The sequence below is a fragment of the Rhea pennata genome, chromosome 3, assembly GCF_028389875.1.
Source record: "Rhea pennata isolate bPtePen1 chromosome 3, bPtePen1.pri, whole genome shotgun sequence".
Lineage (NCBI taxonomy): Eukaryota > Metazoa > Chordata > Aves > Rheiformes > Rheidae > Rhea > Rhea pennata.
The window spans coordinates 42,872,875-42,893,352 of record NC_084665.1 but is presented as its reverse complement, the minus strand read 5'-3'; the positions used below and the strand labels follow the sequence as shown (position 1 = coordinate 42,893,352).

Below are 20,478 nucleotides of genomic sequence, written 5' to 3'. Positions count from 1 at the left end.
GTACATTAAATCCACTGCAGACAGCCCCTCCTGAAGGAGAGACTGCTTACCATTTGAGCCAATTATTTAAAATCAACATATACTTTGGTCAAGAACTTCTTTGAAGATCTCTGGCTACTATTAAAATTGTGGTAAGGTCCCCTATTGCTCTGCAGTTTAGACTTAAACAAAATATGGCAAGTAGTACAATCAATGGATAGAAGTTCAGCTACAAGTTTACAAGTTGTTTCTCTTGTTTGGACAAGAAAAATGAAATTCAAAGACCATCAGTTGCAGGACAGACATTTGATCAACTAGTTTTATCAAACTTCAGTTATGTTTGCAGTACAGTTACAATCACTGAAGTCTCTTAAAGAAGAGTATCACTTAGCAGGGAACTTAGGATCACTTAATACTTCAGAGTTTTTCCCCTTCTTTCCAAAACGAGGAATCTAAGCTGTACTTGCTTAGTATTTATACTCTTTTCATAGTAGAGCCCATATCTTTTCCCTGAGTAGTATCAGACAGACATGGAATTTAAGTGGCTGTGCAAAATAAGAATCTACTTTGAACAGTAAGAGAAAGTAAAACTACATAGATATTTTCAAGAAATTTAATATTAATTAATTAAATCATAGAATTAATGCATGTGAGATAGAGCACCCTAAATCTTAGCATGGATTCCTTGCTGGTTAAAGACAGATAGTCTTTCATTCTCTTAAGGTGAAAGCTGGACTTTCACCTCAAGAGAATGGGCATTTATCATATTGTTTTTGAATTTTTTATTTTGACTGGTTCATATGTCAGAGAATAGTACATATATATAATTCATATGACAAGGATGTAAAAATTAAGTTTTTAAAAAGTATATAAATTTATCTTGTAAAACTAGAAGCAGCACTGAAGAATATACTACTGCATCGGCAGTGAAGTGACAGACTAAATTCTTTTTGAAAGATAACTTGCTTTCTAATTATTCTCAATTTAAAATTGATCATTTTAGTGGTAGTGACTCGTTTTCAGAACCAGAAATGAGCAGTGATTGAAAAATTGTGATTGAGTAGTATTAATTTTAATTAAGGCTGTATTAATATGATTTTTGTGGTGAAAATTCCAGTATTTACAACAGTGGTACATAAGGAAGCCTGTTAAATTTATCTGGTTTGCTGCCTTTATGCTAAACAGTCATAGTCATTATTACCTCCTCAGTTTTTTTCACGGCCCCCAAAGGCAGACACTGCAGTTTTACTGATTCCATACAGACCATGGGTTTCCATACCGGCCATTCCATAGGTTTTCACTTGAAAGATAACTTTTAACAAAAGGAAGGTCTGATCATATCTTTCTGAAAATGATGAAGGGGAGTATAGGTGACATTTAGAAGTTAATTGTCTGCCTCCTGACTTATGAGAAAATCCCTGACAGAATGCTTTGGATTAAAGCAGAAAACTTCACTCACACAGAAACAAAATTCAGTGTATAAGCATTGTAATTATTCTAGAAATTCCTTGTTTCTTATCTTTACTTCTTTATTTATTTGTGACTTGAATTGGTTCTTAATAAAAACCAAGAACTTAATCTCATTTTTCAGTGTCCTTCTATCCTCTTATCAGCTAGCCATTTCACAGTTTCTGACTTCTTCATAATCCTCCACTTTCACTTGAGTTTGTTGCACTGTTGGGGAAAAAGGAGACAGTTTTCTCCTTCCCCATCCATCCCACTCTTACTCAAGCATCATAGTGCATTACCATGCTAAATAATGTAAGTACAAATTCTTCCTTAAAGGCCTTACTTAGCAGGCTAACCATAAGGTTTATAAATATCTGTCTCAAACAGATGCAAGTATGGATCAGAAACGCTAAGCCATTTTTCTGAAAAGGACCCGTTGCACAAGGCTTTGCTGCATTAGCAGCAGTCCCGTTAGCTGAGACTGCCAACAGCCGCATTGGCTGCATTCCCTGTGCACTGCAGAGGTAACTCTCGGGTAAGGAGGTATTACGAAACAGGTGCAAAAGAAAACTTGGAAACTGCATGCGGATATATCACTGAAGAAGTTGGATGGTAGGATTCATATTTGTTTCTTGGAGATGTTTAATAGCTTCAAAAATATTATGATATAGCAGACAGATGTGTTCTGTGGCTAAACAAGTAATTGGCCCAGAAGAGTCTAGGATTTGTAGCGTGTGAAGTGTGAAATGAAGGATTGCTCCACCTTAGCCAAATTTAATTCATCTTTTTGCCAAGTCTTTGAGGCTGCTCTTGAAGGACAGGATGGAAAAATCATTAAAAATAAATAAAAGCATCTAAGAGCAAGAAAAGAAAACCCGTAGCAAATAACCACAAGTACCTCCTGCCTGACTCTAGACTCCTGCCAATTTTACATACTGGCTCAGAGGCTGAGGGTCATGTTCAGACCACAAAGAGTATAATTTAAAAATATAAACAGGAACTGTTAGATTAATAGAGGTAGAATCCTATAAAAAATTAAACAGAGAGAAAAGCTGAAGATCTGAGATGTGTGACAAGATTTAAAAAAATGAAAAGATTACATTTTACTAACTTGCTACCAGGAAAAAACAGCATGAAACCTTGAACCCAGAAATCATATATTTCTGAATTTTACATCATCGGTGAATTAATTTTAAAGCCACACTTGCACTTGCACACTTTACACTGCTGTTGCCGCTACCAGCTATAGACACCCCAGCAAAGCTGCCTTTCTGCATAAAATCACACAATCACTGTGTTTTGTTTTAGAGACAGAGATCAGTTTTAGTTGAAATGTATACAGATGAATTTCAGGAGAAAAGGATACTTTCCCCATTATCTTCTGAATTAATTTGAATTTCAACAACTAGCCAACAGGCCTTTATTTTGCATTTGATTTGAATTACATTAATGTCTAAATCAAGAAGAAAAGTGAATCCATTTAATAGTTTGTAACAGTAATATATCAGCTGGCCTTGCTCGTTACCTAAAAGAGTTAATTTTGCAGCAAGCCATAAAGATACAATGCTGCTGCTGTATTTGATGTAGATTTGAGAACATTTCGGGAGATTTACTGTTTTAGTATCTGTTTGTGCTGTTATAACAATTGTAAGATTATGGATTTTAAACTGACATAATAATTCAGAAAAAAAGCTATGAGGTTTTTTATAAAGTCTTTAATCAGGAGTTTAACATTTATTTTAAGACAAGAACAGTTTCTTAATTTCTTTTGCCTGGAAGGAACTGACTTCCCTGATTTAGCTTGATTTGTTACTGCTTGTTGACTAAAGCTCTAATCCTCCTAACCAATTTTTGCTCTATTCTGTAGTCTGTTATTTTTAGAAGTTACAAAATTATAGAATTTACACTCTTTCTGGGCAGATGGAAAGAAAAGGAAGGCTTTTGAGATATCTTTATTCTGCCATCGTGAAAAAGAAACATATCTCTACATGCAAATACATCTCAGACCTATTTTAGGTACTGGTTATACTGTGGAAGTAATGGCACAGGCTTCGCTCTAAGTCTGCTGCTTAGGATCTCCCTGACTTGTCTCCATGGCTTTACTGTGATTGATATCTGAACTAGTATGAATAAAACTAATTCAGATATGTCTCCAAATGCTGCAGTCCGTATCTAGAGCTGGCAGCCAACCATGTTCTTTTTAACTGCAAGCTAACGCCTTTCTGCATAAAGCATCAACTTGAGCTTACAGAAATGACAGAGATCATCCTCCACATCATACTAAAAATTTTGAATACATAGTGAAATTATAATAAAATAAACACTTTATTGGAAGTAAAGTTATGGAAACTGGATATCGAGATAGCAAAGCTATTCTCTTAATTTCCTCAGTAGAAAATTCAAGCACAGGTGACCCTATTTGAAAAAAATCCTCCACAAATCCACTTTCCCTGGTTCATCTCCAAACATCATCTCAGTCTGAAAACCTTGGAAAAAGTTTTGTGCGCTAGCCAGCCATCTGATCAAAAATAACAGCCATGATGACTTTCAGACATCTTTCTGTCCCTCAGAGAATAGTGTAAGTCTTGTAGGGGGTTCTGTAACTACCTGTAGGGTAGACATTGACTTAGCAACTATGAAATATAGGTGTGTTTGAGTCATATGCTCTTGACACACATCAAGCCCTGGCTCATTTTCTTGATTTTAAACTTATCTGTCACAGTGACATTTCTGATGCCAGACTCATGGGCTTCCACTCTCCTGGTTTCACTGTCATACCATCATTCTTTTTTCATGACCCTCATTCCTATAGCATACCGCTTCACTGGATGAACTCCTTGCTTTCCTCCTCTATCACTTTCAGCATCTTCAAGTATCTCTTTCTGAAATCAAATATAGACTTAATATTCATAGATTATATTCCATGAGCACAGCTTCTGTACTAGCACTGTGGCTAGGTGAGAAATAAAGCAACCAGGGATCAGGAAACCTGCAAAAAGCCCTGAGTAATATTTCTTTACTTGCCCAAAGAAAAGAGCTAGGATAAAACACTTGCTTCTCCAAATCCATTTGCAGTTTAAAAATTGAATTCGGGGTAGATTTTGAGTAAAAAATTTTCACTGCCTCTGCCCCTAGTGTCTGAAATTTTACGAAAAGCCAAAAATTAATAAATAAAAATAACAACTCCATATTCTTATCCAATTCTCAGCTAGTGTTCCAAATTCTTCTCTCCAGACTTGCAGAAACATTGCTGTGAGTTTTTGGTGGGCCTTTTTTTTTTCTTTGTTTGAAAAAGCCATTAAAATGGTTATTAGATCACCTTCCTCTTCTCAGTGCGTTCCTCTTTTTTTCTCTTTGTTTTAAAATAAGCTTCTGGCTCTTCCTCTGACTGTAAAATCATATCTGTTTTCAAAATTAGTATTTCACTAACTAGTAAGAACAGCTGTTTCACCAAAATATCATTGTTTCCCTCTCCTTTCTTCTAATCATATCTCTTAAAGTCAGGAGCCTGGATTACTGACTCCACGCCAAAGTCTTTTGCCTCTGATATTTCCTAGGTCTGTCTACAGCCAGATTAAAAACATCTGCTGGGCCAGGCACATTTAATGACAGCTCAGACAAAGCTTTTAATCAGATTTAATTTCCTCTTGTGCTGGACCCTTTAATTCCCTCCTTATTTTCTGCCTATACCTTAACTCGAAACTTCAACTCATCTTCTCTTCCAAACCTGGAAATAGTGTCTCACTACCAGATTCAAAACATTCAGGTCCATTTCTGCAACTAGGACAAAAGCTGTCTGAGCCTTCAAATTTCTTCAATTCCCAGAAACATTCCGTATCTATTCTATTTGTAGCTCCCATGAACATCAAATGACAGATTCTTTTCTGTCCTTCTTCCTTATTTTATGTCAGTGACTAGACAATAATTTTTGAGTCTTCTTGTACCTAATGTCTGCTAATTGAATCTTTCACTTTAAATTATTTTCTTTACTAGACATTCTAGATCCTACCTAAAAATACATTTCTTCTACCATTCTTCCAATTCCATATTCACAAATGCAGCTTGACCCTGCCCAAGTTTATTGTTTTTCTTCACTACATTTGTCTTTCTACAGATATTATCAACCTAACTTTCCTCTCGGAAACAATTACTGGAAATGTATTAGGAAAAATGTTGTTATAATTTCAGTCATCTATGAACCAGCAATAAAAATGAGTATGCTTTAATTAAATATTTTTTCTCAATGTCCTTATGTGTCAATAGAAGTTATGGTTCATATTTTATTTCACTGGTACTCATGCCACCCTCAGTACACAAAAAATGAAAACTTAATTCTATATAAGGAAAATAGATAGCTATAGCTGTAGAGGTACATAAATCTGTAGCAGAGCAAAACAGTGCCATTATTCAGCTCAGTCCTGTGGCATCTGGCATTCTTTCTCAGAGTCTTAACTCTGAGTTGACTATGTAAGACCCTTTATTTCTTCTTTTTAATTTTATTTCAGATGGACGTTGACAGAGAACTCTGACAAATCTTGTTTAGTCAGTGTAAGACTCCCCACAGCTCAAAATCAACAATATATAACCTTCGTGTACATTTAAAAAGCTTGAAAATATGACCACAGTGAAGTTTAAAGGCTTAGCAAGCAAAAAGCAAATGTAAAAAATATTCAGATCTATTTAAAAATATTTTTAGCTATGCTGATAATTTTGGTTGTGTGACTCATATGTTGGGAAACATGTGAGCTGGCAATAAAGACAGGTATTCTTCTGATTTGAAAAGTCAGCCACAACAAATCTGTTCACTCAAAACCCAAAACTGAGCATACACACACCTGCAGGCTTCAGCAGCAGAATGATATAAACTACAGATTCTTCCAAAAACGGAGATGGGCCCCAATCTCCCCCCCAAAGTAGGGGGTTAACCACCCACTTTTACTTCCCAAATTATCACAGCTTTCATTTTGCTGACATTTATCACACATAATGCTCACATATGGACAGTCACACACGTACTCACCACCGGCCTGTGGACATCCCAGAAGGCTCGCTCCTGACTGTCAAGAATCTTCCTTTCTATCTTGTCTCTTTTCTTGTCCACTCTGTCAGTGTTGTAATGTATTTAAAAGAAACATTGTTAATGACAGTAATTTTAAACATAAGAGATGGCAAGTCCCATCAACTTTCCCTCCCTTCCTCCCTTTGCACAAGAAGCAAAACTTAAACGCCTCATTTGTCTTTGCCTCCTCTTCAAAGGAACTTACTTTGCTTGTGCTTCAGCTTGCATAAAAATAAACTCCCATTTCCGAGCAAACGCTCGCTGTAGCCTGGCCAAACTCTCCTGAAAATAGATTACAATTTTAGTTGGTTAGGTTGAAAGTTGCAAGAAAAGATGCAATACAAGTCATGATATCTGTGCTAGTGTAAATGTACCTTTACTTATCTGATGTAAAGTGTCTGTCTGACATCATATAGATTGGAATACTAGGTATATCTGGTTTTGAATGTCCTGCTTATTTCAGTTTTGAAATTCTCATGATAAGGGTGGATACAAGCCTTTTTTGCAGAATACAGGATTTCTGAAACATTTTTATGCACTGGGTGCTGGCTGAGCAATTTGTATCAATTTAGAGAAATGCTCCTGTCAAAAATAACTAATGCTGAAAGATAACAGAAATAGATTCCATACTGAATTATCCACATATTACAATTTCCATCAGTCTTCTGTACAAACTGTTTGTGGTGAATACTGCTGGCTACATATCAATTTATCTGAAGTATAATAATGAGAAACTATTAATCCTTTTGTAATATAGAATCTTCCAAACTATCCACAGTTATCCTCATTAAAAAAAAATAGACTATAGTTCTTCACTATTGTACAGAAAAGGTGCTATAGGTTGCTAAATAATAACAAGAAGAAGATTTGCAAAACCTTAGCAAAATTAATTCCTGAGGTGATGCTGGAACAGCTTCACTGTCTGTTACAGAACTTTTCTAACCTCTCCCCAGCATAAATGACAGCAGCATGCAGTCCCACCTTCCTGCAGAAAGAGCCCCAGCTACCTTTCCAAACTACTTCTTCTGAGATTAAGTGAAAAACTGTCTGTAAACCTCCTATCAAAAAGTGCTATTTTAACTGTATTTCTGTGTATTCCAAATGTATCCCTACAATATACTTACTAAAAATAAAGACCACAAATAGCAGTGAAGATACAGTCCAGAGCTCTTTTCAGTATCAGAACATTTATAAAGCTCTTGGGGGACTGGATATGGGAGGTGAATTTTCTAAGGCATGTACGTATAAAATTATGCATACCCCACAGTGCAGTACACTGAAAAGCAAGCTTGTGCCAGAAGAAGCAATAAAGTGTGTCAGCATGGTGCAGTGGCTGGAGTATTTGGCATGTTGAGAAGCTTGGCTTACTAGTCCGCTATCATGTCACAGTAACGCAGCTGGACAGCTTTGAAAGCACAGCTAGGATAGGTCATGAATTTTATGTTGACATTTTCATGAAAAATTCAGAAGCTTTGGGGGCATAAGGGGATTCAAGACATCTCATCCTCCTTAGTGAGCGCCATCCTCATCACCTAAGCAAACTCCCTTTTTCTCGTGTTCATCCTTTTGAGGAGAAAGTTTAATTCTACAGCTACTAAGTCTTTTTGAAAATGTTGCTAGAGCTCCTTCATTCAAACCCTATGCAGAATAGAGGTAAAATCACCTTCTAACATTTGAGGCTATCTGAGATTTATGAACAGTTGTTTCTGATCCTGGCATGATCCAAACAGGATTAGAGATGGACCAAAATCTTAGCTCTCACCCAGCCATTCTTCACTACGGTCTCTCAAACAGCATTTATGATTCCTCAGCACTGTCAAACCCACATGATGGCAAAAGCTAGATTATTAATAAATCTTCATACACAATGCCTATAGTCCTCATGTTTAGTATTACTTTACAGGCTAAGTTGAGCTGGTAACTAATTTATTTCTTCCCAGGTACTTACAGCTTCATAGTCTGCTAGCTCTAGCCTTGCTTTGTTTTGCATTGTCCGCTTGCAGAGGTAAACAGCTGGAACAGAATAAAATAATACATATACATCATTTGCTACTGTCTCATAAACACAGGAGATCAGAAATCAAGAGGCTTCATCCACATTTTAATTCTACTTTTTTTTTTCTCCCTCTGCTCTCAAAGAGCTTTAAAGATGAGATCAATGCTACAAGTATTGTAACTAAAATGATGGGTCAGAAACAGTGATTCATTAAATAATTATAAATCCTGCTTTATATAACAGACATAACATGCAAAATGCATGAGACACTTGGAGTGAGGTTGTCTCATGGCCAGGGAACGAGCGTGTTAAAGAGAAAATGGCAAAAAATATTTTTAAACTGTGTATGTATTATCCATAAAGTATAACAGTTTCATCAGGGGCTGTTTTTATATTAGGCAAATAGGTTTTTTGAGAATGTGCATATGCATACATACTTTTGTTTTTCCCTCTCATAGAAATCATTAAACTTCTCTTTGAGAAAATCATTGCTAAAAAATAATTCCATGAAAATTCATGTCTTACAGTACAGTCTGCTATAATCAGCATTTAAAATAGAAAATAATGTGAGACTGAAAAACGAAAAAGGAGCATCATATATGGTGATACAGTGAAGAAAAATATTCTGTTATTAACTTTCTGAATCCAAGATCCTTCAGCAGACCTGTGCTGGCTTCATTCCTTTCTGACTAAGCAGAATATTAACTAATAAAATGTAATACAGACAACTAAATACTGAAATGATGAAGGAACAAAACTGAAACTTAAGACTACATAAACAACACAGTGGTTTGCATTACATTAAAACATCCTGATTTCTTTATGCATTCCATTCCCCTTGAAGGAAATACATTTCCAATAGACTATATTTAGTGACAAATACTTCACATCAAGACTGAACATCACACAGGTTTCCCCTCTGGTAAGATGAGGAGAGCAACAGAATTCCTCCTACTAAGATCTAGGAGCAATATTTTACTCACTTCATTTCATCAGAGCGCCTTTGCATGTGTGAGGTGGAAGACTCTTTTGATCTGTGTAGCTAAGAAAACCTTAGCTTATCTGTGGTCCTTTTAATTAGCCCAGAGAGCCTGCATTTATTGGGTTCTCCTTAGGAATGGACCACAGTTCCCATCTCCGGACCGCCAACTTGCCCACTTGTCTTGTACACAAAGAGTAAGAACTTCATCAAGGAACTGAACTCTTGCAACTACTTGGAAGAATCAAGTACTTGACTCAAATTTAGCTTTGCTTTTTAAAGTAGTCACAGCAATTATATTTTACAGCGCCTTAGAAATATATTTATTTCAGATGAATCACCTGCAAATGCATGGAAGCCCACTCCAATGGCTTTAGATTATTTCAGTGGAACTGATGATAAGCACTTGTAATAAGTGCAACTGGGGCTTCAGGTGATAGTTGATGGAAAATGAAGTTATATCTGATACAGTTTTTGTCTTTTTTTCCCCATTTCGTGTGTTACCTGGTCAATTTTCTTTCATACTTTTCCACTTTCCCTTAAGAAGCCATAGCCTCTTACCCTACTCCTACAAGCTCTCCAATTCCAAAGTATCTTTGTGTCTGCAAAGTCTATAAAGATAGATACACATGCACACATCACAGAAGTTCAGCAAGTGGAAGCAGACTTACAGGCCTCAGTTTCAACATATTTTAAAATCAATGTACAATTACACTCCAGCATTGGAATGCACACTGAAATGTCACAACAAGGTGAGAGAATTAATTCTGTACCCTTCGTAGCTAGGCTGCATCCACAGTGAGTACAGTGGTAGGAGAATACTGAGGACAGAGACAGTCTTTGTCATTTAGCTCCTCTGGTAGTGAAGCGTTTTCTCTCATTTCTTTCAAAATTACTTAAATTACTTTCTTTCAAAATTTGAGTAAGAAGAAAATCAAAACTCTTGAAAAGTATTAGCACTAAAATACATACTTACTAGAAATGATTAAATGGTTCTAAGAATTCCGGGAGTTAACTCCCTGCTTTCTACATTTCCTTAACCTCTTGAAAAACACATTTTCATGGTCTCTGTATAGGTTTCTCCAGCTCAAAGTCTTTTCAAGATCACCTTCCATACACTATAAAGTCCTAGGCATTATGACTTTAATCCTGGGCCTAGGACATGACTTTGATTTGGAGGCAGCCTGAAATATAAGTACTCCCTACCCAAATCTAGGGTAATCCTCTTGGGTTGCCAAATGTGATGCTCAGCAGGCCCAACAGCCTTGGCACTCACTGTTTCCCTCAGAATATCTCTGGACAGTAACAGTATTTAGCAGCACAGGCTCAAATTTCTCTATTTCTCAAGTTCAGTGTTCCATGGGGAAAAAAATGCCTGAAATCCTTGAAAAATGGATTTTAAATAGGGAACATCTTGACATACCAAGACTCGCATGCAATGTGTGCTAACTCTGATGGTCGAAGGACAAAAGAGAACAAGATCTGCAGGGAAAAGTAGTATGACTTAAAAAGTAGACAAGATTTTCAGCTTAGAAACCTTTAATTAGATTAGCACTTCCTTGAGTCCAATTATGCATATATTTTACCTTGTGCATACACTTTTCCCACTATGCATCTTTCTGTCAGGACAGATTTTAAGCAAATAGCATCTTTATATCACAGAGTTCTCAGCACTAGCAAAACAATCACCATCAGGAGGAGGACAGAGGAATTAGAATACCACATTATTAACCCAATATTGTGTCTGAGAAAACCTAGCTTCACTATGTGACCATACTGCAATTTCCTCCCTGCAGGGTGGAAAGGGTTCCCTGCAGCTCCATAGCAAATAGTCCATCATAAACAAGCTTGTTTTTTTTTTCCAATATGTGCATTTTTTAGCTAAGATTTGAAAAATCGTATTCATCCCTCAGACCTTTTTCTCTGGAGTATCCAGATCCCCTCCCCTTCAAGAGCCTAAAGATTGTAATACTTGTTGCTTGGATTCTTTATCTTAAAAGTGTTTCCATGTGCCAGAGTGGAGAAGGCAGAGTATGCCCAAGAAAGATTTACTTATCTGGGGAAAACATATCTATTAATGCACAAGAAAGTAGTTGTGAAGCACATGCCTACTCTTTGGCTCAATCTACTGCCATTGCTGTGTGCTAACAATTAGACTCTCATTATAAAAGTGCATATTTAAGGATCTACTTAAGAGCTACTGTAGTCACATGAGAAGCTGGCTGGCAGCAACTCCAGAATTTTAGCTGATCAGTTCACAGCCTACTAATCGTAGGTCTTTGGCTTGTCTGTAACAAAATGCACTAATATGTTGGAACACAAGAAGAATGGGAAAGTCACTCTCATTTTCAGGCAGAGCCTTGAATGCACAGCAAAATGAAATTTCAGGTTTTTCGCATTAAAAACACTGAGATCTGAAATAGGGATGGTACCATCTTTCTTAAGTACCATCCCTTTTCTGCACCGAAACATGTGCGAAGTAACTATTTGTCTCCAGTAGCCTGACCTGCGGCATCTGGAGAGGATGTGAGTCCCTGTTTTTCTGTCAAAGCAGAGAGCCATGAGTCCCCAGCATTTCAGAAAATGAAAATGTCTGATTTTCTAGTCTTAAGGTTTGTATGAATTGTCACTGTTTTTAGCACTTGATATGGAAGTAAAATCTGCAGGAAGGTTTTTAAACTAAACGCTATTTTATTTTCACATGCATTTTTCTGGCCTGGAAGCATGCCCATCCTTTCTCCAGAATGCATCTCCACCTGCATTTGTAGAATGGAAATTAAAATAATGGAGAAGATATACCAGCTCAGTACTGGTCATTTCTGCTAATGAGAGATGTTTGTAACTGCATCTTCCATTGAATTATCAGACTTCATCATTATCAGATGGTCTTCAGTAATTGTGCTGTATTGGCACTTTGACAAAATCTGGAAATTCTGTAGTTTGTTCTAGTGCCTGAAGGAAGCAAGTCGTCAAAATATTCTATTTCTGCTCTTATGTATCTTCCTGTTATCCTACTGCTCCATAATAGAACTCATGGTATTTTCCAGCCATGGGAACACTTATGTTTAAAAGCTACGATGCTGACAGAGTGAGGGAAGTATGATAGACTTTGAAGAATCGCGAAAGTATCTGAATTTATTCAATAATCATAATTTTTTGAAGGACAGCATCTTCTCTGCATTCTGGTAGAAGTCTAGATTTCATTTTCTTTCCTTAAAGTTTGAGCAGAATATACTGCAAAATGCACTACAAAAGCAAGAGTTAACGGAGAAAAAGGGAGAGAGGAGGATCTATTCAGGTCTGACTGAGACCATGGATAGGACTGATGAACTAATAGTTCAGGCTAATCTGGAATGTGCAATGTTTGTTGCTTCTACAGCTAAATGTGAATAAGTTAGATAAACACAGATCCTATGTCCTGTAATGAATAACCTGAAATGCAATATGTATGTATAAATGTGTTTTGAAGGGCATTAAAACATCATGTTTTAAATTCAGGAGCTTAAGAATTTTATTTATTATTGACTACTGGTATGTTATATCTTGAAAACTTGTGTGATGTTTGTGGCTGAACTGAAAAAGGAAGCAAACTCATGGCTACTGTAAAAAGCAATTACTTGACAGGAGGAAGCCATCTAAATGGTGCAAAAGGCAGCTGGGATATCCATTTTTTTCAGAAAAAGAAGTAGTTAAACCAACATCATTTCTACATACTGCGTAAGTGTTTATGAGAGGACCAAGAAGGTAGGACTGTAACTTAATCAATCCTGAAGCAGATTCTAACTCTGTGCCTGTATACACTGGAGGCATGCTGGTATCCAGCTCCGTACTTTGGTGTGGCTAACTCGATTTCCTGGCTTGGCCTTGGATCTGCCTGGTCACTCAAGACTTTTTTGGTGAGGACACTACCCCTACCTGCAATGCTGCTACCCTTGGCTCTTGGTTACCCTGGCAGTGCCGTCCGCTCTCTCTTCTCCCTCACAAACCTGCTGAAAAATGCTTAACATATGGATTAATGATATGCAATGAACAAGTCTGATTAATAACCTTAATTTACTAAATATAGACTGCCACATACAGTCTTATTTTTAGAGCCAATGTATTCTGACGGATTTTGCAATCAACATAATTGCCTCTACTGAAGTGAATTATATATTAGATTCTCCAGCTTCTGCTTTAGAATTGACTGAGTATCATGAGAAAACAGACTTACCAATAATTTTAAAGGTAGTATTAATATAGAATATTTCATAGAGAAAGATGGCAATGTATACAAATGGGTTTTAGAATAACGTACCAGTGCTAAAATACACTTTAGTAGCTATGGAGTAAATACAGTTTTTGAAAATCCTGTTCAATTGTGCACAAAATCTGAGCAATTTGAGGGTTTAAAGTGAGATTCTCAAGTGTTTTACTGAGAGCTGCACAAAGAGGTTTTTGGGCATGGAGAGGTTATTTGGGCTTTTCTTGCTGCAAGTTTTTAAATCTATTACATTCATTTCCATGGTTAGTTGTTTTTTATTTCCTACTCTTCTGTTCAGTTGTACTTCAAAGCTCATATGAGGCCTCTATAGATTTTTTTTTTCTTTAAAGAAGATCATAGTGATAATTACAGGTTTCATTCTAGGATCAAGAAACTGGACTGATTACACATTTATTACATACACTTACTGAAAAAATAGAGCTTCCTCCAAAATTTTAAAGCTGGGAATCTAAGCTCATTGCTAAAAGAGGACTAAATCCTCTCTCGCACTAGAACAGAGAAAAAGCTTCAATTAACTTCAACAGAAATACAACAGGGCCTCTGAAAATCACAGATAACATCACCTATATATCCACCACCACGTATACAAACTTAAACTCCTTTTATAATTGTTCCAGTGCCAATAGTGCTACACTTTTTGATTTAGCCCCACACTGTTAGTATAATTTTCACTGAACATTCATTACCCCCTGAAGCCAGATTAGATTTATACTGTCCGTAAGTCAAAACTCTGATTTCAGAGACAGTGTGTAGATGCGTACATATAGTCAGTATTTAAAGAGTAAAGGAAATAGAAAGTACTGTAAAGTTTAAGGGTTTCAAACTGCCCTGTGGACAGACTGAATTCTCAACTTGCGTATGTCTATGTCAGAAAAGGATGAAAAGTACAGGACAATTGGCACAGAAGATGACTACAGACTAGAAAAACTGAAATTAAATATTAAGACATTCTAGGCTATTTTATACCATCTTTAAGTCACTTCTGCTTTTACTGCATAAACAATACTTTTTGTTTTTTGGGCCAGTTATTGAGGCTCATTTATTCTTAACAAGCAAAGATGACAACATTTAGGTGGGCAAATGGCTCACCATTCAGCCTCACAGATCTATAAAAGAATTACACTCTTTAATAAATGCATAACATTAAGTATAAGGAAAAAAATGCTAAAACGTTTACAAAATACAATTAGATTAAAAATCTAGAGGAAGGATAGAGGGCTTTCTTATTTAAACAAATGGCAAGAAAGAACCCAATTTAAAACTACCAGAATCAAGAATTTGAAAACGGCAGATCCATCCTTACCACATGAAAATCTCCAGATGATGTTGCATGGAAAAGCTCTGTATGAAGAGAGGCCACTCAAGCTACCTAAACCATTGGATCAGCTATGGAATAACCTGTTGTCAGGTCTAATTTAAAATTCCCTCCATTGAATTATTGCATGCTTCTTGATGTTATCATCATGCTTCCAGTTTTGCATTCAAGAATTTTACCCTCAGCTTTGGCTGAAAAAAAACCCTTTCAATCTCTATTTAAGGTTCTCGTATCTGAAGGGAACTACAAAGCTTCTAGGAAAAGGAAGTGCAACAAATCCAAATGCAAGAGCTTTGCATATAAAACCCTTAGGGCATGTGCAATCCACAGCAAGGCTGGGGATCTCAGAGGATGGAGAGTGTTCTCTCCTAAAATGCAAAAATCAGCGAGGGAGATGGCACCAGAAGGTGGCCATTACTTGAAAAAGGACTGAAAAGGGACTCAGTGTCCACTTGGCAAAGGGCTGACACTGGCAAGGCAGCACACGACTTCAGAAAAAAGCACTTGTTGTCACTGTTCCATTCACAGCCTAAAAGCTCTAATTTCCATATTATTAATGAAATAGGCAAACCCATTTAGTTTACTCAACATAGTGATTTGAAAGCAATTCTGAAAATTATGAGTTATGTTTATATACCTCGGAACTTATTTTGATAAGAAGTTATGTCTCTATTTATAGGGGACCTAGATGTAGATTATCAATGCTCTCAAAGTAATGTTTTTAAAGTAATGCTACAGAAAACATCCACTTGGCTCAGTTACCTTTTCGTATTTGTGTATATGACTATATTGGTAAAATATATTTTACATGTTATCCATAATAAGGAAATGATTACCCATTCAAAGAAAGAAATATTCCTGTAGTAAAAAAACTCTGAAGTGGTGAGATTCTACCTTTTCTACTACAGATGAAGCAGCTTCTTCTGCCATTATACCTTACTAATCTGCTTGCTGAGCCACCTTAAACACTGGAAAAAGGTAAAGTTAGATGGGACTGATGGGAAAGCATTTCCTGGAAAGGCTTCCTGCTTACAGAGAGCCCTCACTGTGGTTGCTTGTCCATGTCAGCATTAGCAAGCATCAGAACAAAATTCAGGATATGCTTGTTGAAATGAGACTTTCTTTTCATCATTTACGTGACAAAGGCAGCTCCTAGTGAGTGATTTATATAGCTGTCCACAAACTGTTTATACTATATTGGTAAATGTCTCCTTATTCTCATGGCATAAGTTTAAACACATAGGTTTTTATTCATATCTGACAATTTTATCGAAGAAAACACTACTCTGCTAGCAGTTTTGCCCCAAGCCACTGACTCATATTTACGGATTGATTTCCAGAGATGTTGAGCAGATGCAGTTTTCCAGCAGAGTTCAGGCAAGCAATAGGGCTTAACAGTTCTCAAATCCACGCTGCTAACCACCAAGCAGTTGCCGAGGGACCCCCACCTGAGCATTTGGGCAAAGAAAGCCTGCAATGCCTATGCTGTACTGTCCTCCTTCCTGACAGTTTCTCAGGAGAAAAGAGGGCTGCAAGATGAGTAAGAAAGAAAATTCTTGAAATACTCAAATTTTCACAGAGGCATTTGAAGCTAGGCATGCAAAATAAACAGGCAACAAACTCTACATAGAAAATTGTACGAAAATGCTCAGTCTGTGAAAAACATGATACATGGCTGCAACTACTCTTCGTGTGCTCTGTACTCAGGTTTTGGTAGAGGCGAGGCAGACCAACCTGGTATGATGGCTCATGGTCAGAATGGAGCAACAGAGGCTGAACGCCGGCGGTCTTTGTCCCTTTACTCTTATGTGATAAGACAGTATCATTAGAAAGGAAGCATTTGGAGGACAGACTTGCCAGCTGAATTATCAAGAAATTAGTATTATTATTTAAAAAGGACAGATTTTTGCTGTCACAAAAATGCTGGAGAGCAATGGTTGTGAGACAACAACTTGCACAGAGCAAAAGTACTGGGGACAATTTCCTTATTTTATTATAACTCAGCCTGGATAAGAGACTTATGAATATTTATAGAATTGCCATAGAATTTTACACGTAGTATTTATTCTTACCCAGACAGGGAGCTTATACTTTTAAAGGAAGTAATTAATTAAGGCTTATTTCCTGTAAGTGTTTGAATTTCCTAGAACACTTCTTTCTCAGCACGTGACTTTATCTGGAAGGCTACTGAAAGTATGTGCAACTTCAAAACTTGTTCTTCTTCACAGCATCAGAATTTAAGGATTTTTTTGAATATGTAGAAAATAGTGGCATTTAGTGGCATTTACAGAACACGTGGACATGTGCTCTTAAACTCATGTTGCAACAGCAGTTACTTCATGTGTTCTACAGAGCCCACCAAGATTCTGTAAAGTCTTTAAGCATGTTTTAAGCATCTTGTGAATTCAGGCTTCTGGCAGTTCACCATTACTGCTCATTAAAAGAAGCACACAGTGAATATTACTGCCCAAAATTCCATTTTATCTTCTCAGTTAGCTTACCAATACTGAACACCACACTTGACACAGACATGCAGTTTTCAGTCATCTCCCAGTTAATATTAAAACCTTACTGAACTCTCGCATATTGTGCCTGCTACAAAAATCCCTACATTTTGACAAAAAAGAAATCAGACTTCTAAGTACTGTTTCCTCAACCTACTTTCCTCTTAAAGCATATGTGTGTTGAATGTCCTCCCCAGGAACAGTTGCAATCCTCCATTTTTAACTCATTCAGGAGAAATGCACATCAAAAAAATTCCAACACTAAACTAGCGTCCTGTTGCAAATATATAGAGGCAATTGAATATTGTCTTCTCCTCATTCAAATCTCTTTTGTGTTATAAGTACCACTGTCATTTTCAAAATTTTATTCTGCCTCTCCTTTAAACATACTTTTTTCTTTACAATTAAATTTAGGAAAAGCTCTGTATGTCACAGGCACTTCTGAGTCTAGACACCAGCAGAAAAGCAATAGAGAGCAAAGGACTAATGGTTACTAATTTTCCTACATAACTCCATCCACTTGTCTTGAAAGTCTTATATATCGCTTGCATTCTCACAACTACTTTTCTGTACTTAGGCTTAGGCTTGAATTTTTCCAACATAAAAATAAATTGTATTTTAATTTGAATGGAATTTTCTCCTATTTTTCATATTTCTTATTTACCACATTCAAACATGAGAATAGCAAAGCATTAATTTCCTCAAATTTCCAACACTCTGAGTCCGTAAACCTCCAATAGTACCTGACGAGTCCCATGAGCCCATATGTATATGGAGTAACAATCTCACATGCAACATATTTACCCATTCTGAAGTGCTATAAACTTAACAGCTCTTGTAGTTTTATTAACTCTTGATGACATGAACTGTTTTTCATTTTGCTAGAAGAAAGTCTGCTAGCCATAAAATAACATTGCTTGCATTACAGGCAGATAGCATGCTCAGTCATCAGCTGTAGTCACCTCCATAACAGACAGAGCCAGTGTGCTGAACCTGAGATCCAATGCTAATAGTGACAAAATCAATCATAATTCAGGGACACGACTTAACTCACAGGAAATGCGAAGTGCTTTGAACTACACCAGCCTCTAAAACAAAGAAAGTGAAGTGTGCATATGTATCTTCATTAATAAAATCCTGCTGAAATGGAAGGTATTCTGCTCAGAACATATCCTGCATGGGTGGACTCCATGTCATGCAGCATTAAGATAGGTACCTTCAACAGATGAAACCTAAGAATTTTAAAAATGATTTTCAACTTGAGGCATCTATCTTTAGATCTCTTACAGCATGTTTTTCAAGCGGAAGGGAAGGAAATGTTCAGCACTTTCTGAAAATTGACATTTTCTTAGTAGCCTCAAAGTGATCAAATGGTCACTATTTTGACAGTTATCAAGGCCATATGATTTCATTTTGACATGTGATAAATTAATTCAAACCCTCTTTCTTCCACCAAGAAATACCACTATTCTGCTTTACTGTGAAAACTGGTCTGCAGTGTCTTGAAGAACACTTTCAAAAGATTTTGTTTTGGTGGGTTTTTTTTTTTTTTTTTTTTTTTACATTATCTTTGTCATGAAATATTTGATATTACAAGCTAATATAGAGCAGGAAATGAAATGATATTTTAGAGTAATCTCCCAAGATGTAAAGATTATTTCTTTCTGATTTACCTCTGGTAACAAATGAACAAACACACAAGGTATCGCAATCTCACTTTATTTGTAGCTTAAGGTTAATTAATTATTCTATTGGCAGTATTCTTCACTCTGGGCAGTAGCCCAGTTATGTGTAAGTAAGGGTAAATTGAGTAATGGTAAATGATTGGGAGTATTTTTTAAAATAAAATAAAGTTGTAGTGTGTTTTCAAAGGCTTGTAAAATTAGGTCAATACCAAAGAAAGTGGTTTGCTTTGTTATTTGATAAAGGAAAATTACTGACAAAGCCTATTTTTTGCTTATTTGAGAGACCCTGAATGCCTGTCATACTCATTCGTTTTGGGAGGTGGAGATTCAAGGTTGTGCAGGATATGACCCATAGTCTGTAAGAAAGGAAGCATTGCACAGTACCATAATACATTATAAGTAGCAAATATATTTGCATATCTGTAATAAGATATTCTATTTATATTTTCTAGAAATGAACAGAATTACTGCGAAAATCTGCAGAACCTCTTTGGAGTTGATTTGGGGTGAAATTTATCCTTTAATACCCTCAAACCATTTCAGCCTTACCTAAGATTACTTTTAGATTCTCAAATATTATCTGTACTCTTTATTCTTCTGACAACCATTTGTTTACAACAGTTACACGATCCTTTTTGCTAGCAGCTGTGTTCAGCTGCCATCTCTTTACTTTCACAGAAAGCTCTGTGAAACAAATCGTCAGGCCACAGGGCAAATGCTAATTTCTGGAACTGGGAAGATGCTAACCCAATAAGAACACTGTTGAAAAGTTGTCTTACAAATTGACTTTTCTGTGAATGCTCTAGTACTAGCCAGTTCCAGCAATTTCCTCATATGGAGTCGCAAATAGGTGTGAAACAAGTTGCAGCTCTCTAGGACCCTTTTGATTCTTATTTGCTGGACACCTTCAAATCTTAGTATTTTTTTAAGAAAGATAAGCATTTCTCATTCTACAGGACGAGGAATCTGGCACTGTTTTCAAACTCTGCATTGAAGGCACTCAGTTCTGCTGAAAACCTCAGTTTGGAATTGCTTTACTCAGCAATATATTTGAAATCAAGCTGTGTAAGCCACAGAAAGGTGGCAGAGGTCTACTGTATAATCATCAATAAAGTATCCTCCGTTTCACTGAGACTTTGCCACTGCAAAAGACTGCACTCAACAGAGTAAATAGAAGTGTAAATGGAAAAGTAGATTTTGGGGTGTTTTGAGACTGTTTTTCCTCCTGGATCAACCTGAAACTGGACT

At 36.5% G+C, this 20,478-nt stretch overlaps 1 protein-coding gene across 5 annotated transcripts in view; it reads right to left on the bottom strand.

Annotated features, from left to right (window-relative positions):
- The window catches only part of RGS7 (regulator of G protein signaling 7), a 285,010-nt gene that overhangs the window by 36,909 nt on the left and 227,623 nt on the right, over window positions 1–20,478 (bottom strand). For all 5 annotated transcript variants that reach the window (XM_062573649.1, XM_062573647.1, XM_062573645.1 and 2 more), the window contains 3 exons: window positions 8,436–8,500; window positions 6,693–6,769; window positions 6,449–6,530 (listed from right to left, as the gene is read on the bottom strand). In XM_062573649.1, coding sequence (XP_062429633.1) covers window positions 6,449–6,530; window positions 6,693–6,769; window positions 8,436–8,500 — 224 coding nt within the window. The remainder of the gene's footprint in view (window positions 1–6,448; window positions 6,531–6,692; window positions 6,770–8,435; window positions 8,501–20,478) is intronic.